We start from the raw sequence: 21,215 nt of genomic DNA, 5'->3' as shown, positions 1-21,215 counted from the left end.
GAGCCTGCTCTGCCATTCAAGATCATGGCTGATCTGATTGTAACCTCAACCCCACATTCCTGCCTGTCCCTGATAACCTTTCATCCCCTTTCTTATCAACAATCTATGTACCTCTGCCTTAAAAATAGTCAAAGATTCTGCTTCCACTGACTTTTGAGGAAGAGAGTTCTAAAGACTCACTACCTTCAGAGAAAAAAAATTACTCATCTCTGTCTTAAATGAGCGACCCCTTATTTTTTAAACAGTGACCCCTAGTTCTAGATTCTCCCACAAGAGGAAACATTCTCTCCACATCCACCCTGTCAAGACCCCTCAGGATCTTCTATGTTTCAATTAAGTCACCTCTTACTCTTCTAAACTCAAGTGGATACAAACCTAACCTGTCCAACCTTTCCTCATAAGACAACATGCCCATTCCTGGTATTAATCTAGTAAACCTTCTCCGAACTGCTTTTAATGCATTTATGTATCTCCTTAAATAAGGAGACCAATACTGTTCGCAGTACTCTAGATGTGGCCTCACCAGTGCCCTGTACAACTGAAGCATAACCTCCCTACTTTTGTAACCAATTCACAATAAACAATAACATTCTATTAGCTTTGCTAATTACTTGCTGTACCTGCATACCAGCCTTTTGTGATTCATGAACTAGGACACCCAGATCCCTCTGCACCTCAGAGCTCTGCAATCTCTCACCATTTAGATAATATGCTTTTTTATTCTTTCTGCCAAACTGGACAATTTCACATTTTCCCACATTATTCTCCAACTGCCAGATCTTTGCCCAGTCACGTAACCTATATATGTCCCTTTATCGCCTCCCTATGTCCTCTTCATAAGTTACTTTCCTCCCTATCTTTGTGTCGTCAGCAAATTTAGCAACTATGCCTTCAATCCTGTCATCGAAGTCATTTATGTAAATTGTAAAAGAAAAATGAGGCCCCAGCACTGATCCCTGTGGCACACTACTTGTTGCATCCTGCCAACCAGAAAAAAGACCCATTTATGCCGATTCTCTGTTTTCTGTTAGATACCCAATCTTCTTTCAACGCTAATATGTTTACCCCTACACCATGAGCTTTTTTTTTCCACAAAACCTTTGATGCGACACCTTATCAAATACCTTCTGGAAATCTGAGTACAGTCCATCCATCGGTTCCTCTTTATCCACAGCACATGTTACTTCTTCAAAGAACTCCAGTGAGTTGGTTAAACATGATTCTTTTTCACAAAACCATGTTGACTCTACTTGACTGCCTTGAATCTTTTTGAATCGCCTTGCTAAAACATTTTTAATAATAACTTCTAATAATTTTACCTTTGACAGATGTTAAGTGAACTGGCCTGTAGCTTCCTGCTTTCTGCCTCCCTTTTTTGATAAAAGAGTTACATTTGCTATTTTCCAATCTAATGGCACCTTCCCAAATCCAGGGAATTTTGGAAAATTAAAACCAATGAATTTCTCCAAAGAATTTCTCAAGATCAGGGCTTCATGTTAGTCTATTAAGCAAAGTTTCATTATCAACTTTAGAGTTCCACCCACAGGATTCAGGAGTGTCTGCTTTCTGGGCTACTCTAGTGCCCATTCAAAGAAACTGCACATCTTTACTGGTCAAGAAGCTTCTGCTTTGTTAGGCACCAGGAACGGTGTTCTTGAGGTAGCCAAGATTGTACTTGCGTTACTTCACATTCTGTGGATGGAAGAACTCTGTTGGTTTTGAAATTGGTTGTGAATTAAACATGCAGTGTGGGAAAACTTGAGCAATGTGTCAGAGAGATGCATCCACAGGAATCTGGGTGAACTCAAAGGCTTGAGACAGAGTCCTTTACCATGAACCCTGACAACACTTAGTCCAATGTGCAAGGAATTTCAAACTCAACTGATGACCCTCCAAAGGCTGAAAATGCACCAAAATATAGAATCAGAAAACAAACATTTGAAAGCTTTTACTTCAGTTCAGTCAAATTTCATAAAAGAAACAGATAGAACTTTGATTTTTTTGTGAAGGATATAAAAATGTAAAATCTTTGTTTTGCAATTTGAATGTTTTGGAATGTAGAAGAGGAGCTTAAAAAGCCTATTATTCAGAGATCAGTTTATTAGACTCCTGTAGGAGCGACGAGGCATCCATCAGTGTCAAGCAGCCTTGGTACCGAGTGATCCTTAATGCATTACTTAATGCAAATCTCTGCTAACCATGAGAAGACAGAACAAGACATTAGCAGATTCAGGTTTGGGTACTAAATAAAATAGTGACAAGTGTTCAGAACAACAGATGAATTTAATGTAAATGCAAGTGCGTAAAGGAAAGTGGGCTTCCTAAGTACATAATGTTGAACTAACTGGAGGTGAAGTTGGAAAAATTCATTGTTGTTCAGCATATCAAATCACTGTGAAAGAGCCATCTACAAATCAAATAAAGCACTAAAGTATTTGACAGAGCAAAAGACCGAGGAAAATTCAGACTGAATTTTAGGTCAGGCCAAACTTAAGAGTAGACTGTCCAATTCTGGCTCATGAAATTGAAAGGATGTATTCAAGTATTGTAAGGAAGAGCTGTAAGAATCATTTTTGGTGTCAGAGGACTAAGTTGTGAGAGAAGTCTGGAGGAATTTGAGCTTTTCTGCTGTAAGAGGATGAAACTTACAGATCAGAAGATCATCAGAAATAGGAGCAGACCATTCAGCCCATTGAGCCTGCTCCACATTCAGTAAGATAATGACTGATCTGATTACGGTCTTAACTCCACTTTCCTGCCTGACCCCATAACCCTTAACTCCCTTCTCAATCAAAAATCTGTCCAACCCAACCTTGAATATATTGTCACGGTCAGAATTTGTGTTTTCTTGTTGCCCATGATCAAAGTGTTTTGTATGTGAGGGGTGTATATTTTCTTACCCTCAGAGTGATTTGTCCCAATTTAAATAATTCCAGCAGCAAGCATTTTTGAGAGTTTTAAAATAAAGGTGATTACTTATTATCCCACATTTGCTCGGGAGAATTAAAACGTGATGTCTCACTCACCCACCTCACACACTCAATCATTCACACACAGATTAGATAAGAGGAAAAATAAGTACAATTACAAGTATCATTGTCCCAGTCTCTCTCTCTCTCTCTGTCTCTCATGACAGGCCTGCAGTTTCTTAGATGAGTTGATGCTTTTCGTTGAAGTGAAGGCCTTGTAAGTGAAGGATTTTCCCTAAGGTGGGAAACCTCTTGTGGTCAACTTTTTGAGAGGTTAGTTCTCAGCTAAATTTGAAGTTAGATCAGGTTTGCTATTTATTACCTTCGGCTGTTTAGTTGACATGCAGCTGGTTCAATAGCTTCTCTGATGGACTTTGGAACTTTATCTCTGCAAGGAGCTTTTGCTTTTTTAAAAGCAGACTGAAAATATGGTTGTGTTCATCATGTGACTTGTACAAGTTCAAAAATCCTTTGTCCAAAGCAAGGTGGTATTTTGATTACACATCTTGTGCTGTCGTTTGACACTTTGAAATTCATTCTGTTTAGGTTGGATGAAAAGCCATCATAATACGGGGAAAGGTTGATGTGTTCCATTTCACATTCGTCTTGCCTGCATTGAGTTTCTTTTGTCCATGGTGATAAAGAAATACTATTCGGCTAGGAACATGTCGTTCCTTGACTGTCCATTCTTAAACAAAGGGATGTGTGAATCTCCCATCTGGCTGTGAATGTCCATTTTAATTAGGGATTTGTTTGAGACTCAGGATTGCCTGGAGTCCAAAATGATGAAGGTCACATGCTTTGCAGGGGTAATTTTAACAGACTGTGTCCAAAATTTTGAAGGTATTGTTTGAAAGTATGTAAAAGACTGGAGCATGACAATATTCAATGACCCAGCCTCCACTGCTCTCTGTAGAAGAGTATTCCAAAGACCAGTGACCCTCTGAGAGAAGAAATTCCTCCTCATCTCTGCCTTAAGCGGGAGACCTATTATTTTGAATCTGTGCCCCCGGTTCAAGATTACCTGATGAGCGGAAACATCCTCCCAGCAGCTATCTTGTCAAGCCCCTTCAGAATCTTATATGTTTCAATAAGATCACCTCCAATGAGTATAGCCCCAATCTGCTCAAATGTTCCTCATAAGACAACCCTTTCATACCAGGAATCAACAAGTGAACATTCTCTGAACTGCTTCCATTGCAAGTATATCCCTCCTTAAGGAGATCGAACTCTACACAGTACTCCAGGTGTGGTCCCACCAATTCCCTGTTCAGTTGGAGCAAGAGTTTCCTACTTTTATAATCCATCCCCCTTGCAATAAAGGCCACTTAATTTGCCTTCTAATTACTCGCTGTCCCTGATTTTGTGATTTGTGTACAAGGGCACCCAGATCCCTTTGTACTGTAGCTTTCTGCAGTTTCTCTCTATTTAAATAACATTCTGCTTTTCTGTTCTTCCTGGAAAAGTATACAATCTCACATTTTACTCTTATCTGCCAGTTTTTTTGTCCACTTGCTTAACCTATCTATGTCCATTTGCAGACTCTTTGTATCCTCCTCACAACTTGCTTTCCCATCAATCTTTGTGTTACCAGCAGATCTGGCCACAATACAGTTTGCCCCTTTATCCAAGTCATTAATATAGATCATAAATAGTTGAGGCCTCGGCACTGATCCCTGCAGCACCCCACTAGTTAGAGCTTGCCAACCTGAAAATGACCCATTTATCTTGACTCTTTCTTTACTGTTTGTTAGTCAATCCTCTATCCATGCTAATATATCACCCCCCAAAACTATGAGTTCTTGTGCAATAACCTTTGATGTGGCAATTTATCGAATACTTTTTGGAAATCCAAATACACTACTTCTACTGGTTCCCCTTTATCCACCCTGTGTTACATCCTCAAGGAATTCTAATGAATTTGTCAAACATGATTTTCCTTTCACAAAACTATGTTGGCTCTGTCTGATTTGTATTACGCTTTACGAAATGGCTTGCAATGACCTCCTTAATAATAGATTCTTGCATTTTCCCAATGACAGATGTTAGACTAACTGGCCTATAGTTACCTGCTTCCTGGCTTCCTCCTTTCTTGAATAATGTTGTTACATTTGTGGCTTTCCAATCTGCTGGACTTTCCCTGGGCCTAAGGAATTTTGGAAGATGACAGCTAATGAATCCAGTATCTCTTCAGCCACTTCCTTTAAGATCCGAATATGCAGATCATCTGTTCCAGGGGACTCATCAGCCTTTAGCCCCATTAGTTTTCCCAGTACTTATATAGTGATTGTAATTATTTTAAGTTCCTTCCTCCCTTTGCTTCTTGATTTTCTACTAACCTTAGGACGCTTAACAGACAGTAAAAGCTTCTACAAATCTATAAAAGGGAAGGGAGCAGCTAAAGTAAGCATTGGTTCTTTGGAGGGCGAAACAAGGAAATTAATAATGGGGAAACCGGGAAATGGCAGAGACTTTGAACAAGTATTTTGTATCTGCCTTCAGAGTAGAAGTTTTCTCGTACTCTAATTTCTCCCCCTATTATTTTTAGTTACACTTTGCAGGTTTCCAAAATTTTCCCAATCTTCTGGGCTACCATTAACCTTTGCAGCATAGTACATCTATTCCTTCAATTTGACACCATCCTTAACTTCTTTAGTTAGTCACAGATGGTGCACCCTTATAGCATCCTACTTTCTCAATGGAATATATCTTTGAGAGTTATGAAATAGCTGCTTAAACATCTACCACTGTTTCTCTAACATCTTACCTTTTAACCAATATTCCCATTCCATTTTAGCCAACTCTGTCTTCATGCCCTTGTAAATTGCCTTTATTTAATTTTAAGACATTAGTTTCACACCAAACTTTCTCACCCTTAAACGGAATGTGAATGTGAAATTCTGCCATGTTATGATCACTCTTACCTAGAGGATCCTTTACTATAGGGTCATTAATTAATCCTGTCTGATTAGACATTACCAGGTCTAAAATAGCCTGTTTTCTGTTTGTTTCCCGAATATATTGATCTAGGAAATTGTATGGAATACACTCTCTATGCACTCATTCTCTGGGCTACTTTTGCTAATTTGATTCACCAATCTATATGAAGATTATCATCATCTTTCATGGGATGTGCGTGTCACTGGCAAGGCCAATATTTGTTGCCCACCCCTAATTGCCCTGCTAGCCATTTCAGAGGGCAGACAAGAGTCAACCAGATGCTGTGGGTCTGGAGTCACATGTAGGCCAGACCAGGTAAGGACGGCATGTTTCCTTCCCTAAAGGACAGTAGTGAACCAGATGACAATTGAAAATGGTCTTATGATCACTATTACCAAGACTAGCTTTTTGAGTTCCAGAATTATTAACTGAGTTCAAATTCTAACAGCTGCTGTGCAGGATCCAAACCCATGTCCCCAGAGCATTGGCCTGGGCCTCTGAATTGCTTGTCCAGTGACATTACCAATATACCACCAAAGCCACCACCCCCCCCCCCCCCCCCCCCCCCAACCGCCTTATAATGTTGCAGTATACTTTTTTTACACAAACCTCCATTGTTTCTTGATTTATACTCTCCTGCAGTGAGCCTCTGTCATGGGACCTATAAACCACACCCAGTCGTGACTTATTTCCTTGGGGATTTCTTATCTCTACCCAAGCTGATTCTACGTTTGATCCTCTGAGCCAAGATCATTTCTCACAATTGTATCCTTTATTAGCAGAGCACCCAACCTCCTTTTCCTTTCTTCCTATCCGTATGAAATGTGAGATCCCTTGAGTATTCAGGTCGCAGCTGTGGTCGCTTCAGAAACAGCGGTTATTGAAAATAGAGGAAAAAGAAATCCAGAGCACTACTTAATTTGAAATATAACAATTGGAAAACACAAGTTAAAGGCACGTTTGAGATTAATATCAGGAAGTTTCTCAGCTAAGGTGACAAACATGTAGAATGAATTTGAGGTTTGCTAATGGAAGGGAAAACGGAGGAATAATTAGAAACATTTGCAATTTGTCATGTGATAAGGTGTATTCTGGTTAAAATAGCATATTTAGCTCTTTGTTATATAAGTTTTAAGATTCAAGTCCTTGTTTTCATGTGGGCCACATGGGAAATTGGGCATTCAGCAAAACAATGAGTAGGGAGTGGAGGCCAGATGGAGTTTCAATTCTCACATCAAAATTAGAAGTTTGCAAATTGGGCCTTGGATTAGTTATGACTGATGGAGAGAGTTTGATAGGGCTACCAATGGCCTCTTAGGATTTGAGTTCCTTTTATATTTCAACACTTCTTTGATGTTTGGTATTTGTAGAGTTGTTTTATACAATTCTTGTATCTACTGCCTTACTGGAAAACAATATCATGAGTCCCGATATATTGGTCTGTTCTGATTGGTGTCAATGGTTCTTTTTTAATTGGTGGCATAGTTGCCTACTTCAGATTAAAATAATGGGAGGTTGCAAACTCGCTTGACCTTTCTGAGGAACAGGTAAAGTTACTTTTGTGTATTTGCATGGTAAGATTAGTGCGCATTTTAGTTCTGTTAAATTACAACTTGGGTAGACATAGGGGGAAAAAGCCTGTGTCCTTTCTCATGAACATATTTTTATATTTATTTCTTTTGCTAGGTTCAGCCAAGGCAGCATCGGATTCTTTTTGAAGTGTTTGATGAAAACCGCTTGGTAAGTACGGTGCACCAAGGATGACTCTATAACAACTGGGAATAATTGTTCAAGTGGAAATAAAAATTATAATGAGAGTGTTGCCATATGTAACGTGAATAAATTCAGTCCCTGTTTTCAATTGCAGCTTTCAATACAAGGGATGTCATTGTTGTATCTTAGCATGTCATGTTCTGCATAAGATTATGTCATACTGTATAAGGTTTGACTCAAAATGATCAGACCTGTGTGAAAGCTCTGCGTACCAAGAGTGATGTCTTTTTATGGCAAGCATAAACCGTAATCGCACTTGGTCTAAACTGAAATGCGCATAACAGCAGCGTATGGCTTAGTATAGAAATTGGTTTCTTAGGAAATGATTTAAAGTAACCATTTGATGAAAGGGGCTAGCTACATTCTACCGTGTTGATTCCCTTCCCATGTGCGTCTCTGAGCTGTTATCTTCTCTTGCAAAAATTGTGCTGAATACCTGCATCCCCGCCAGTGGCAGTCTACAGCAGGTTGTGAAGTGGGGTGCAGAATTAGACTGGGTCTCTGATTTTCTTCAGTTTTCTGAGAGGAAATGTCTTGCTTCCATTTCATGCTTCCTCAAGATGGGAAATGCTGTAAGCAATCCACAAGCTGACATTGCACTGTTTGGCAACATAACTGAATTTCCAACGTGCTGCTATAATTAATTTTATAATGTAAGTTTAATTTATACTCATTTTGTCAGGATCTGTGCAAACTGTTAACGTTTGTGCACTTCTTCCTATTGACATTGAAATTGAAATACTGTTGTTTAGACTGCCCATTTTCAAAATGGTGGCAATGGTAGTATATAGTGTTGCTCCATTTGAATCACGTGGTATTTAAAGTATTCATTCTATTATCTAAAACACAGTATTTTGTCACTGGCAGTGCAAAATTAAGTCATATTGAATAGTGATAATGAGAAGCTGGAATGGCTATAAATATTCTGATTCAGTACACTATTCAAAGGGCTGAACTGGTCTGTAGCTGAAAATCCTGTGCGTTTGGCCGTCTGGAACTTTATTTAGGAAAAATCCTGGACTTGAAAGGCACAATGCAGATTTTTTTTTCCCACAAAGAGGGCATTGTTCTATCCAGATGCATTTTTTAATATATAAATGTTTTTGCTATAAAAAAATTTAACCACGTATTTATTCCATACAAAGAAACCACCTATGTCTCTCGTGCACGCTGTTTAGTTAGGTTAGCTATTTTGTTTGCTTTTTGACTGAGTGCAAATTGAAATTCTCAAAGGACCATTTTTACTTTTATTTGCAGTTCAGAATAACTTTTTCACTTCTGTGCAGTGGTAGAAAATCTTCATAAAAGGCATCTGTTAAAATGCCAGCAGTAAATGGTGCAGTTGTTACAGCTTTTGATTATAAGCAGCACATTTTTCCATTGTGTAGCCATTTTTATCCCCTAAGGGCATTAAGATGGCCATTATACAGTTACCAAACACTTGCTGTTTGGTTGTGGAAAAATGTTACACATTTTATTTCATCGGCTCTGCTGAATGAACTACTATTCCTGCATAGAAACTTGCAAACTGTTGAGTGCTGGGTTAATAAGGTATTATGTTGAGGTTTTAACTGGAATGTGTGAAATGACTAGTCATCTTGTGTCATGGCTGCACATTTTAAAATGTCAAGTAACTTTTTTTTTATCTTGCAAGGCTTGGAACTTAAAATCTTTGTAACTTTACACAAAGGAAATTTTCCCTGTCTTGTAAACTGTATGCAGTGTTACAGTCTGTGGTTTTGATGTAAAGCACACATGCCTCAGGAATAATTCCTGATGTGTTAAGATTGTCTCTGTTTTTACATGATTGTAACATAGAATCATGGAATCATAGGACCGTACAGCACAGAGGGAGGCTATTCGGCCCTTTGAGCCTGCTTCAACTCTTTCAAAGAGCAACCCAGGTCGTCCCACTCTAACATGCAGGATAAAGTATTTGAAAAATGCTTCCTCATAAAAATAAATTACTTATTCAGTGCTTTTGAATCTTTGCAGCTGATCGGAAAGCCACAGGAAGAAAAGAATGTAACTCCTTTGGCACAGGCATGAGTTTCAAATGTCAGGATGTGGCATTTCTCTGTACGAAGAGAGGTTTTTCAGAGGTAGCCACACTGAACAGACTTGACAAGCAATAGCAGTCCAGTACCAGTAGGATTTCAGCCTGGTGGGAGGCTAATAATAGTTTTGTTTTTGTTTATTTTTTTTTAATGAGGATTTTACTCCTTCTAAACAGTTGTTTGTTTTAGATGGTTGGATTTCAATGTGTCCAGCTGTAGCAGAACTGAAAACGTGAGTTCAAAATTACTATCTGTGAAAAGCCAATTCTTGCTTATCACGTTGAAGGACTGCCGAAGGCAAATTGTGTTCAATTGTAAATGTAAAGCTGTGGAACACTCTCGCTGTTATTAGCAGTAGCTTCCTGTCTATTTCCCATATCCCAGAGGTTTAACATTGTGGGTAATGCTCAGAAACCCCTTTGATTCAGAAGTGTGCTGGATGTTGTTCTTTAAAATTTCCTGTAATGCAATACTATAGGGTAAAAATACGATGTTGGTTCAGCGTAAGAGAAAAGTTTGAAGCCCTTGTGCCTAGAGCGGTGCCACATACTTAGGCTGCTTGCTGGGGACGAGATGTAATATATGAAACCGAAATGCAAGAAGATGTTGATTTTGGGTTAGATTCAGTCATTCATGCAAGTAAAGGAGGCTTAATTGAAGCAAGATTGGCTAGAATTCAAACAGTGTGCAGCAGCTGAGCTTCTTGCAAAGGTTGCTGAATTTTCATTGCTGTGGAAGGGAGTCTGCCTTCATTTCTCACTGTTACAGACATTCATGGATTTTCAGACTTGTGGGAGGTATTCCTGCGATCATGGATTTTGCTGCTGGATATTTCTAACTTCCCAGGCTTAATAACCATGGTCCAATAATGATTGGAATGCTGCTTGTCACTTCAGCTATTTCTGCTTATCTACAGCTACTGATGGTGACTGTATCCCAAGTGACGGAGCTTGCTATGATTGCCTTCAGCTTTCCCTGCAGAATGTGAGTTTTTAACCAGCTCCGATTCATTCCAGCCTAGGACCACACTTATTGCTTTTCTCGAAGGATGGCTCGTCGTTTGCGATTGCATTTTGCAACCAGGAGGAGCAACACTGACCCACTGTCTGAAACTTCAGGAGAGGGCTTGGAGAGTAACATATGTATGACAGTTGAGGCTGTACCAATAAATTCACGAAAGAATGTTCATCAAGTGACTATGCTTGAGCCTGTGGTGGTGCAGACAGTATCACAGGATGAACGTATCCTGCAGCGCAGTTCATCGTTGTTTATACCGCAGGTTAGTAACAGTGATCATCTCCGCAAAAAGAGCTCCACTTTGCAAATATCACTGCAGTCCAAACAGTTCAGTGGACAGTGCGAATCTAGTAACAGCAGCAGCAGCAATGAGGGTGGTTTGCGTAACGCCGGTATTTCTTTTGACCAAGAACTTTTAGAGTGTACGGTGGGATCCACCAAAGCATCAATGAAGTTGAGGAAATCGAAGGTGCCGTTGAGGCGCTGCTCGTCACTGGTAATTTTTCCTCAGAGTCCGTGCAGCACTCCACCAGCGACACCAACAAGCCCAGATCCTTTTATAAGTGGAAGTAGCAATCCCACATTAAATAGATTCCTCCCTTGCTCCCATGAACCAAATCAAGATGAAGATCAGGTTGTGTCTAAATCCAAAGAAACAAGCACGTGTTTTGTTGCAACAGCAGTTAATGGACTACGTTTGTCTAATCCAGTTTGTCCTTCTAATGAAGTTAGAGACATTAAATCACTTCATTGTAACGGGCAGCAACCTGGCAAAAATCGAGCCATGGATTATAGTGAGGAAGAAGCAGAGTCCTGGGGAAAAGTGAAGAAACTTCACAGACCTTCGAATCACATTCTACATTTCAATTACCAAAGGGTTCATGTATTAGGAACAGAGACCAAGGAAGGACAAATTCACCCAGAATCATTTGTAAAAGAATTTAAGCAGAGCTCTTTAAATACTGGACATACACGACATCATCCCATCAAGTTAATAAGGAGTACGTCTGTATGTTTACCTTCATTCAAGCTTTCAGACTGCCAAGTTAATGTTAATGGGGTGATAGAAAGGGAAATTATAAATGAACAAAACAAGCGTCCGATCTTTCAAAGGAGCCATTCGCTTGAAGTTCCCTGTCAGCTGGTTTCCAGTTATCACTCGAAACCTAAACATTGTTGTTCAAAGGCCGGGATCCCTCATTTACAAATTCATGTAGCTCCCAGATCAGAACAAAAGATCTTTATTTCTGAAGAGGAAATGACTGGAAACTACAAAAAGGAAGCCGTTGGAACTGTTTGGGGAAAAGAGTGCAAGGTAAGATAATTCGATGAATTGGTCAGACAGGTTACGATATTGGACTTGTGAAAATCAGGTTTATGTTGCAGGTCTGTACCTGCCCAAAAACTTTGAATTAAAATAACATCACTTTGTCTCCCGTCTTCCTACTTTTAGTACCAAATCGTGGATAGTGTTTATCGAGTTAATAACGGGTTTGTTTAGCAGGGTGCAAGTGCAATACTAGAAAATGTAGGCAATCCTAAAATTAAATGTACTTAAATTTTTTATGGTTTTAATATTTGTTGCAATGATGATTGCAGAAAGCTGTGGCCCTGCGTTGGTTTGTGCTTGAGATTTTAACTAAGGACAATCTAATCTATTCAATGATACTGGTCAGATCTGTAGCTAAGGACTCTACATCTGGGAGTTTAAAGAATCTTTGAAGTTGTAGTATAAATCCTTTAATGTAAAATTGTTTTGAGGTCAAAGAACGTCTCTAACAGCTGGTTGTTGCTGTGGAGGAAATTTGCTCCATGCCCTGTAACTTATTTTGCTCCTCTATAGAAAGTTTATAGTGGATCTCTCTTAGGAAAGTGATTTAGTTTAGGTAGATGTTTCTGTACAAAGGTTAGTTACCTGAACCAGCTCTTAACGCACAAGAGTTTTTGCTTACTCGATCTGCATAGTCATAGAGTTCAGGCGTTTTACTGCTGCTAAATGACATCTCTGGGTGAGAAGTTATTTATCCTGTAAGACACGTGTGAACTTAAAAGTACTCAGGTTTTGCCACTTACAATACAGCATACTTGAAAGCACATTGGCTAAATCTTGCTTATAATGAGATAGATACCACCAACTCTGCAGTGCCTTAATGCAACGTTGTAAAAACTCTGATATGCTCAGCGAAGAACATCATATTGCAATCTTTTAATATAAGCCACTGATATTCTCCATTTAAACAATCTGCCTGTTGATGCTGTAACTAAATGCACATTGAATTTGGAATGCTACTTAATGGTACACTGGTAAATAGTTATGTAACTCAGCCTTTAGGTAGAAAGGTGTGTCCTGTGCAAGTTACTTTTGGACATCCAAATCTATTTTCTGCTGGTTCAAAATGTTTGTCTTTGTAGTTTAGTTAACCTTAAGAACTATATATCAATGATTTCCCTTTGAGCAGCTCAGTTGCTGCCTGCTAACCTCCATTTAGATTTAGCATTACATACACTGCTGGAAATTTTTAGAATACTTAGTGCAATCTTGAATTAGAAGTTAGACATGTCAGTTAGACATGATCATGTTTGGGCTAAAAACAAGTCTATGTTTCCTGATTGTAGCTGTATTAGAACCTAGAACCTGCTCAATCTATTCTGATTTTTAAAAAAATTCCCCCTTTTAGTTTCCATGTGAATTTATTGCATTTCATTTGATGCAGCAAATGCACTTGACTTGACTTTAATTTGAGTAATTATCTGGCTTGTTGAAATGCGCAGACAGTTTAGGTTATCCCATATGTTTTATAAACTGAATCAAAGTTAGGTTGCCTAAACATAGCAGAGTGTAGACCTGATTTAAATATATTGCTCCCAGAATATTTCATCAGACTCCAGATAGTCTGGCCCCGCATACTGTTATGGAAGATCTGAGTTCAAATATAACAACTTGATATTAGAGTAGTGGTAGTCACTGTCAGCCATCTGTACACAGCAGACATGAAATTGGATCAGCAGCATGGTTGAGTTCTGTTGTGCTTGCAGACGTGAAAGGTCCACACGTTCCTCTTTCACTTGGGCAGTAGACTTAAGCAACAAAATATCAGATGTCCTGCTGTCTATAATTAACAGCTTGTTAAAGGCTACTTTTAAAATCTAGGCAGGAAGGTTTAACAACGATTTTGTGACAAGTCTATTGCCCTCTGTCCCTTTAATCATCTGCATCCTAATTTCATATCTGCAACAGTAATAGTAAAAAGAGGTAAATAGGAGACTTGAGCACTGCAAGGTTAGCAGTTGTAATTTTAGAGGTGAACCATTTAAAGCTTGCCATCAATTTTACTGATTTGTTCAATCTTTGCATATAATTGGATGTTACCATTACCTTGCAGGGGAAACCCCTCTGGCATATCACCTTGTGAGCAATTCTCATCCCAAGTAATCAACTAGTTTCTTTTTCAGACTCCTTTCCACCATGCCTTGATTAATGCTGAGCATGTCTTTGGGCATTTTCTCCTTTAATTGAGAGCAGATTAGCCTCCTGCGTTGACAAAGACTGTTAGACATTTATTTTTGGGGACCTGGTGTTACAATTCTAATGTCATTGGACTAGTGATCCAGAAACCCAGGCTAATGTCCTGGGGACTCGGATTCAAATTCCACCATGGCAGCTGGTGGAAATTAAAATTCAATTGATAAATCTGAAATACAAAGCTAGCCTCAATAATGATAACCATGAAGCTATCACTGACTTATCATAAAAACCCATCTGGTTCACTTATGTCCTTTTGGGAAGGAAACCTGCCATCCTTACCTGGTGTGGCCTACATGTGACTCCAGACCCACAGCAATGTGGTTGACTCTTAGATGCCCTCTGCAATGGCCTAGCAAGACACTCAGTTCATGGGCAGTTAGGGCTGAGCAACAAATGCTCACCTTGCCACGAGTGCCCACATCCCATTAAAGAATTTTTGAAAAGTTTATTTGTAAAAGTTTCCTACAGCCTTGGTGCTGATCGCAAGGAATTTCCTTCTTGAAGTTCCATGTACAATTTAAGTAATTTCTCATGTTGTTTTATTTGAACTCACCTCGAACAGTGGGCCTTTACAACTTATCGTCATTAGCCTGACTCTTTTTGGCCATTGGCCTGTGCTAGTTTTTGATTTTAGTACTTATTAAAATGACACAATATATCTGGTGACTGATTCATATTACCTGTTTGTGTTGTTCTTCACTGTTGCATGACATCTTTGAGGATGAAATCTGCTTTAAATTTAGCCCAAGGTTTTAATACGACAGACTGGTTTCAGTGAAGAACAGTCCTAGCTACAATAGTGCTGCTGCTTTCTCTTGGCAGAGACCTAGATCCAGTTCAGTACAGAAGCCACTCTGGGGTCAGCTACAGATTCTGGTATGAGTAGGGAACGTCCGTGGGGACACTATCACAGAGGTGCACGTGTCAAATTACGTTCTGTGTCAGGACTACAAGAAGGCACTGGGCCCCCTACAAACTCCACAACATTGGTGATGACTCAGTCCACCGTCAGGGCTCTAAACCAACATTCATTATGATTTATATACAATAAAAAAAAGTCATACGGACTCAAAACATTAACTCTGTTTCTCTCTCCGCAGATGCTGCCAGTTCTGCTGAATTTTTCCAGCATTTTCTGTTTTTATTTCAAGTTTCCAGTATCTGTGGTACTTTGCTTTTATTTCATTATGGTTTAATGACAACATCTCCTATACTGCTTGTGCACCATCAGCCCTATTAGTATAAGTCTTTGCAGCACTGCTGAAGTAGTCTCAATTGTGTGTCAGGTGTCAATCTGGGTCATTTCTGTCTCGTAGCTGCAAAGGATATGGTTGAAATAACTGAGCTTGACCCACTGACACCAGCATTCCTCTATGAAGAGAAAGAGCAAAGAATCACTTACCGGATCACTTTTAAGATTTTCTTCAGTACTGATCTTAATCATTAAGGACTTGTTCAGGTATGCAGTCAGTCTGCGGAGATGACTTGTGCATTTTTGATAATCTTTTTGGCTCAATGGATTTCTGACTTTTTTTTCACCCAAGGCTTTACTGAGCCTCATCTTGGCACAAAGTGTTTGTGAACTACTTGCTTGAAGGACAGGCTAACTTTCTCATTTTATTTGCATGTAGGGGAAGTTAATGCCACCAGCCCATTCATCATTTGCTTGATGAACAAAGCCTTTTATCCAGATGGACTGGAGTTTTGTAGATCTAGACAGTTTATGACACAAGGCCCTGGCATCTTCAACTGCTTCATTGATGACCTTCCCTCCATCAGAAGTAGAGATGTCCACCAATGATCAGTACTAAGTACTGTGCATTCATGACTCCTTGCATATTGAAGCAGTCCATACCCAAAAGCAGAAAGACCTAGACAACATTTGAGCTTAGGCTGACAAGTGGAAGTAACATTTGTGCACACAAGTGCCAGGCAATGACCATCTCCAACAAGGGAGAATCTTACCATCTCTCCTTGACATTCAAAGGCATTACCAGCACTGAAACTCCCCCTATCGCAATCTTGGACAGAAACTGAACTAGACCAGCCATATAAATGCTATGGCTACAAGAACGGGTCAGAGATTGGGAATTCTGTATGAGTGACTCACCCCCTGTCTGCCTAAAGTCTTTGCACCATCTACAAGGCACTTGTCTGGATGAGTGCTGCTCCATCAACCCTCAAGAAGCTTGCCACTGTTGTATTTTGTACCTCAGGGCTATGCTGAGTTGACGCTCATTAGTTTCTATGTGTGGAATTGAGATTTTATTAAGAAGCTTCAAAATGACTGCAGACTCATCTTTCACTGCTTGGCTTCAGTTTCTGGTAACCACATCCACAGGGTTGACTAACAGCGCACAGTTGAACACCGAGCAATTGAGAACAATATACTCCAAAAAGGACAAAGCAGTGCACTTGATCGATACCTGATCCACAACCTTAAACATTCACATCCTCCACTACTAGCACACAATGACAGCAGTGTGTACCATCTATAAGATGCCCTGCAACCAAACCTCCGATGACAAAACCTTCCAACCCTGTGACCTTTACTACCTAAAAAGACAGTGCAGCAGGCACATGGGGACGCTACTACCTGCATGTTTCCCTCCAAGTCACGCACCATTCTGACTTGGAGCCATATTGCCATTCCTTCACTGTCACTGCATCAAAACCTGGAACACTCTTCCTAATAGAACTGTGGGTGTACAAACCACACAACCTGCAGCAATTCAAGAAGGCAGCAACCTTCTCAAGGGCAATTAGAGATGGGCAACAAATGCTGGCTGAGTCAGTGATGCTCACATCGCAGGAATGACTTTTAAAAAAAAAAGGGAATAACTGAAAATACAAAATATATTTAAGCTTAAATTGATAAAGCAGTTATGCCCCAGTATATTTGAAACCAATGGGTATTGCTTGAGTGATAGTTGCACCTGTAATTCTTAGCCTTAGATGGCAATTCAACCTTTTTTTAAAAAGTGCACAATATTATTGCTTGTTCTGGAGGTGACAATAATATCTCTCCCATGGCAACCAATACAGCTACAAGACATATTTCCTCTGACTAACTGAACAAGTCTAAAAGTGACTCCCTAGTAACAGCATTTATTGAGGGTAACATGTCTTTGCCAAATTACAATAACTGAGGACACTATCTCTGCATCTCTGGCCCATCTGTGGGTTGACCCCCATTTTCTAGGGTGCATGTCCTACAGGGACACTTGTGATGGGGTGTTAATTCGGTCAGGCACTGCTGTTGACCCAGGAGCAGTTTGAGCACAGAGCAATTCTGGCTGCACTACAGGTGAGATTTTCTACTAGTTGAGAAGAGTTGTGAGGTCAGACACGGTTCAGCTGGTAGAATAAAGGTCTAGAAATAAAGAAGACCATTGAATAATTTGAAGAAAAATAAATACAAGGTTAACTTCAGACCACCACTGGTGCAAAACATAAATCATGCAAGAGTCAGGCAATGTTGCCTACATTAATTTAGACTGGCAACAATGAGTTGCACTTTAAGCAGTAGCACAAGAAGTGCCGTCATATTCCACTGTTAGGAATAGATTTTGTTTTGCTCAATTACCATTGCACAGGGAATAATTTGTAGTCTATATTTTATGCTGCTTATGTGCATATGTATATATAATTTGTTAATGAAAATTTAAATGGACTATATTTCTTAAATTGGTACTGAGCTAGTAATTACTTCAGATAGGCAGTCATTCCAAAGGATTTCATGGTCTGCAAAGAATATTCAGTAAGTGAAGCAATAATGCAATTCTGTGGTCATTTACTGTAGCATATTTCAAACTAGACTGGAGCCACAGCTGTTTGAAAGTTCTCACTAAAATATGTTAAACTGCTACAATTTATAGCTGGTCGTTATGTGGATTTTTGCTTCTCTATCCGATCATTTTTATGCCAGATTACCTAGTTGATACTTCAACTGCTGTATTAAATTTACACTGTAAAACTGCCAGTACAAATTGAGAGATTATCAGAAAATCACGTGAGGCTTAAATAGATGGGCATTTAGCAAATTTGAGGAAAACATTGTAATGAAAGCATTACTGGCCCAGCCAACAGCAAAACACGTTTGGATACTGAAGTATTATTTTGTATCTCTTCTGCTAGCAATGGGAGCTTATTTGAATCCAAGATAACGGGCTATTTTTGAATGCTGCCTTTTGAGTTGCTGTTTTGAATCCTATCAAATTATGTATCGTTAATTTAAAAAAATCAGGTAACTTCACTGTTTAGTTTGTTGTTTAACCTTAATTTTGGTTACCCATGTTTTGCTATTTTAGCTGTTGACTTTAGTCTGTAAGAGGAACAAACTATGGGTATATGCCTTTTATGGAGCTTGAAAATGTGACCAGGTAGGGAATAATTTTTGTTGCCAGTATTATATGTTACTATAAATTGCTCAGCAAAACCTTGATTAAAAACATAGTTTATTGTTGAAATATCTTTGCCAGGATAGAGCTCTGATGCTGCAACTTGGTACAGTTCAAACATGCAAAGGTCTTTTGCAACTTGAAAGTAGAAACTGGCTGAGGTTGCTTTTCCTGTGACTATTTAGAAGACATACGGGGTCTTTTAATCATATAAAGAGCATTAATTTCTTCGATGTTTATGCTGTGTTTATTAAAACATCCACTTACTTTTTAAAGCTATGTTAGTTCAGATTGTGCTTTGTTTTTTTTTTGATTTGCTATTCTCTCCAGAAATTGTTATAACTTTCAATAAGAGTTGCAGTCTTGTGTTTGGTAACAGCTGAACTTGCATCTGATCAAATAAACTGTTACGTTCAGTGCAAACTGAAGTTTGCTCACTGCTTTTAGAATACCTCTTAAACAGGTTCACTTAACTCTTAACTTCCTCTCTCTCCCTTGGAGCTATAAAGGAGAATCTATTCTATTTGTTGAACAAGTTTCATTCTATATTCTGATGAATTTTTTAAATGAGATGTTTCAGGATAATTCCAAAGTGCTCCGTGTTATAGAATTCACCAGGACCTCTTTTGAGCTAGTATGTGTGTTGAAGAATATGATTTTGGTAAAAAGTTATTTTTAATTAGTGGCTGAATGAAAAATGGGGTCAGCCGGAAAGTTAACCTTAGAGCATTGCGTCTAGTTCTGATCAACATAATATAAGAAGATACAAAGGCACTGGACAAGTTGCAGAGAAGATTTACATGGATGAAACCAGAAATATGTCCGTCTGCTTATCAGCAAAGGATTGACAGACTGGGTGTCTTTTGTTGAAAAAAATGATGAGGGGTGAGCTAATAGAGATCTTTAAAATTATGAAAGGCTATGATAGAGTGGACACTGTCTCTTGTTTCCTCTTGTGGGGAAGAGCATACATAAAGACCATCTATGTAAGATAGTCACCAAGAAATCCAGTGGGGAATTCAAAAGAAGTGTCTTTGCCCAAAGACGGTGAGAATCTAGAACTCGCTAATGTGGGGAGTGGTTGAACCAAATAGTTTGGATGCATTTAAGGGTAAGTTTTACAATAATACGTTTAGATGAGAAAAGATGGGAGGAGGCTCAAGTGGAGTACAAATGCTGGAATGGACTGGTTGGGTCAAATGGCCTGTTTCTGTTCTGTATATCCTATGTATGGAATTTTAAACTTGGCAACATGTTTAAAAGTTGTAAAGAAGCTGAAAATTGAGCCACAAGTCAAAAGAATGGACTGATAGAGCAGTAATATCATAAAAATTAAAGATGAATGTCAAAAAGATATTTGTAGCTTTGTTATATTCCCGGTGAATATAATCAAGTTATGTCATACAGAGATAAAGAAGGAACCTAAGCAGTTTATACTACTTTCTACAATTCACTGCCAATTTCCCCACGTCTTGATTTAGTTGGTATTACTTACCTCTAGAGTCAGAGATTATGGGTTCAAATCCAGTCCTAGACTTCAGCATATAATCTGAACGCTTAATTGCAGTACTAGACTGAAAGACAGCGCTGCCTCTGGATGATATGCTAAACTCTGCTTGCTCAAGTGGATATAAAATATCTTCGGACATTGGTCAAAGGTTTCAGTAATCTGGCCAATGTTCTTCCCCAAGCCAAAACCACCAAAATTATATTACCTGGCCATTCATTTGTTTTTATGCAAACCGTGTATCATTTTTGCCTACATAACAGCACTTTGAATGTAATCAATTCTTTATGAAACATACTGTACTATCTTGAGGATGGAATAAATCACTTTCTAAAGTATTTGCCCTTCCCATCCTTTACTTTCTTTTCTCCTTGCCCTTCCATTTCTCATGGTGCTCCCTGATCTTTTTCATGGGATGAACCATCAAATATCAGTCAGTCAGAATGGTGTCAACGTTTTATCCTGGGAAGCCCCATAGAATGTCAATCCACACAATCTGCACATGACACTGTCAAGATTGTTTCTAGTGACTTTGCAAGACAGCTTCTATGTTTGCAGACCACTGGTTGCGAACAACTGGGTGCCTCCACTAGTTTGTGTAACTCAAAGTGAAATGGCGTGATCCTGCAAACTACTGTTCAGACTTGATATATAGCAAAACATAAATGTATGCCGTTGTAAAATAATTGTTTTTCAACATGTAATAGCAATCTATGATTAAATCAACACACATTCTATTTTGGCCATGGGGCTCAGCTGATCGTTGTTGTACTTGGCCGAGTACTGTTGGTGGAATGTGACTCCAGTATAATTGGAACAAGGAAGAAAAATTTCACCACTGAAGCAACGCTGGAGATAAGCTGTGTGTGGGGGGTGAGGGGGTTGGGTGGGGGGGTGGGTGGCTGGGGTGCGACTTAAATAGTACTTGGATTCACAAAGCTGTGTTTTTGGCTGATGACTGAAGCCTGTGTGCTTAATTTACTACATATTCTCTTGACAGCTGTCGTACGATTATTTTTGTGTAAG

General features: G+C 39.1%; 1 protein-coding gene across 2 annotated transcripts in view; it reads left to right on the top strand.

The window, feature by feature from the left end:
* Positions 1 to 21,215, top strand: part of nedd4a (NEDD4 E3 ubiquitin protein ligase a) — a 125,297-nt gene that overhangs the window by 35,939 nt on the left and 68,143 nt on the right. For both annotated transcript variants that reach the window (XM_041175037.1, XM_041175038.1), the window contains exon 5: positions 7,596 to 7,649. In XM_041175037.1, coding sequence (XP_041030971.1) covers positions 7,596 to 7,649 — 54 coding nt within the window. The remainder of the gene's footprint in view (positions 1 to 7,595; positions 7,650 to 21,215) is intronic.

The sequence above is a fragment of the Carcharodon carcharias genome, chromosome 26 (assembly GCF_017639515.1).
Source record: "Carcharodon carcharias isolate sCarCar2 chromosome 26, sCarCar2.pri, whole genome shotgun sequence".
Classification (NCBI taxonomy): Eukaryota; Metazoa; Chordata; class Chondrichthyes; order Lamniformes; family Lamnidae; genus Carcharodon; species Carcharodon carcharias.
Note: the sequence above shows the minus strand (reverse complement) of the source record. Positions and strands in the feature narration are given on the sequence as shown.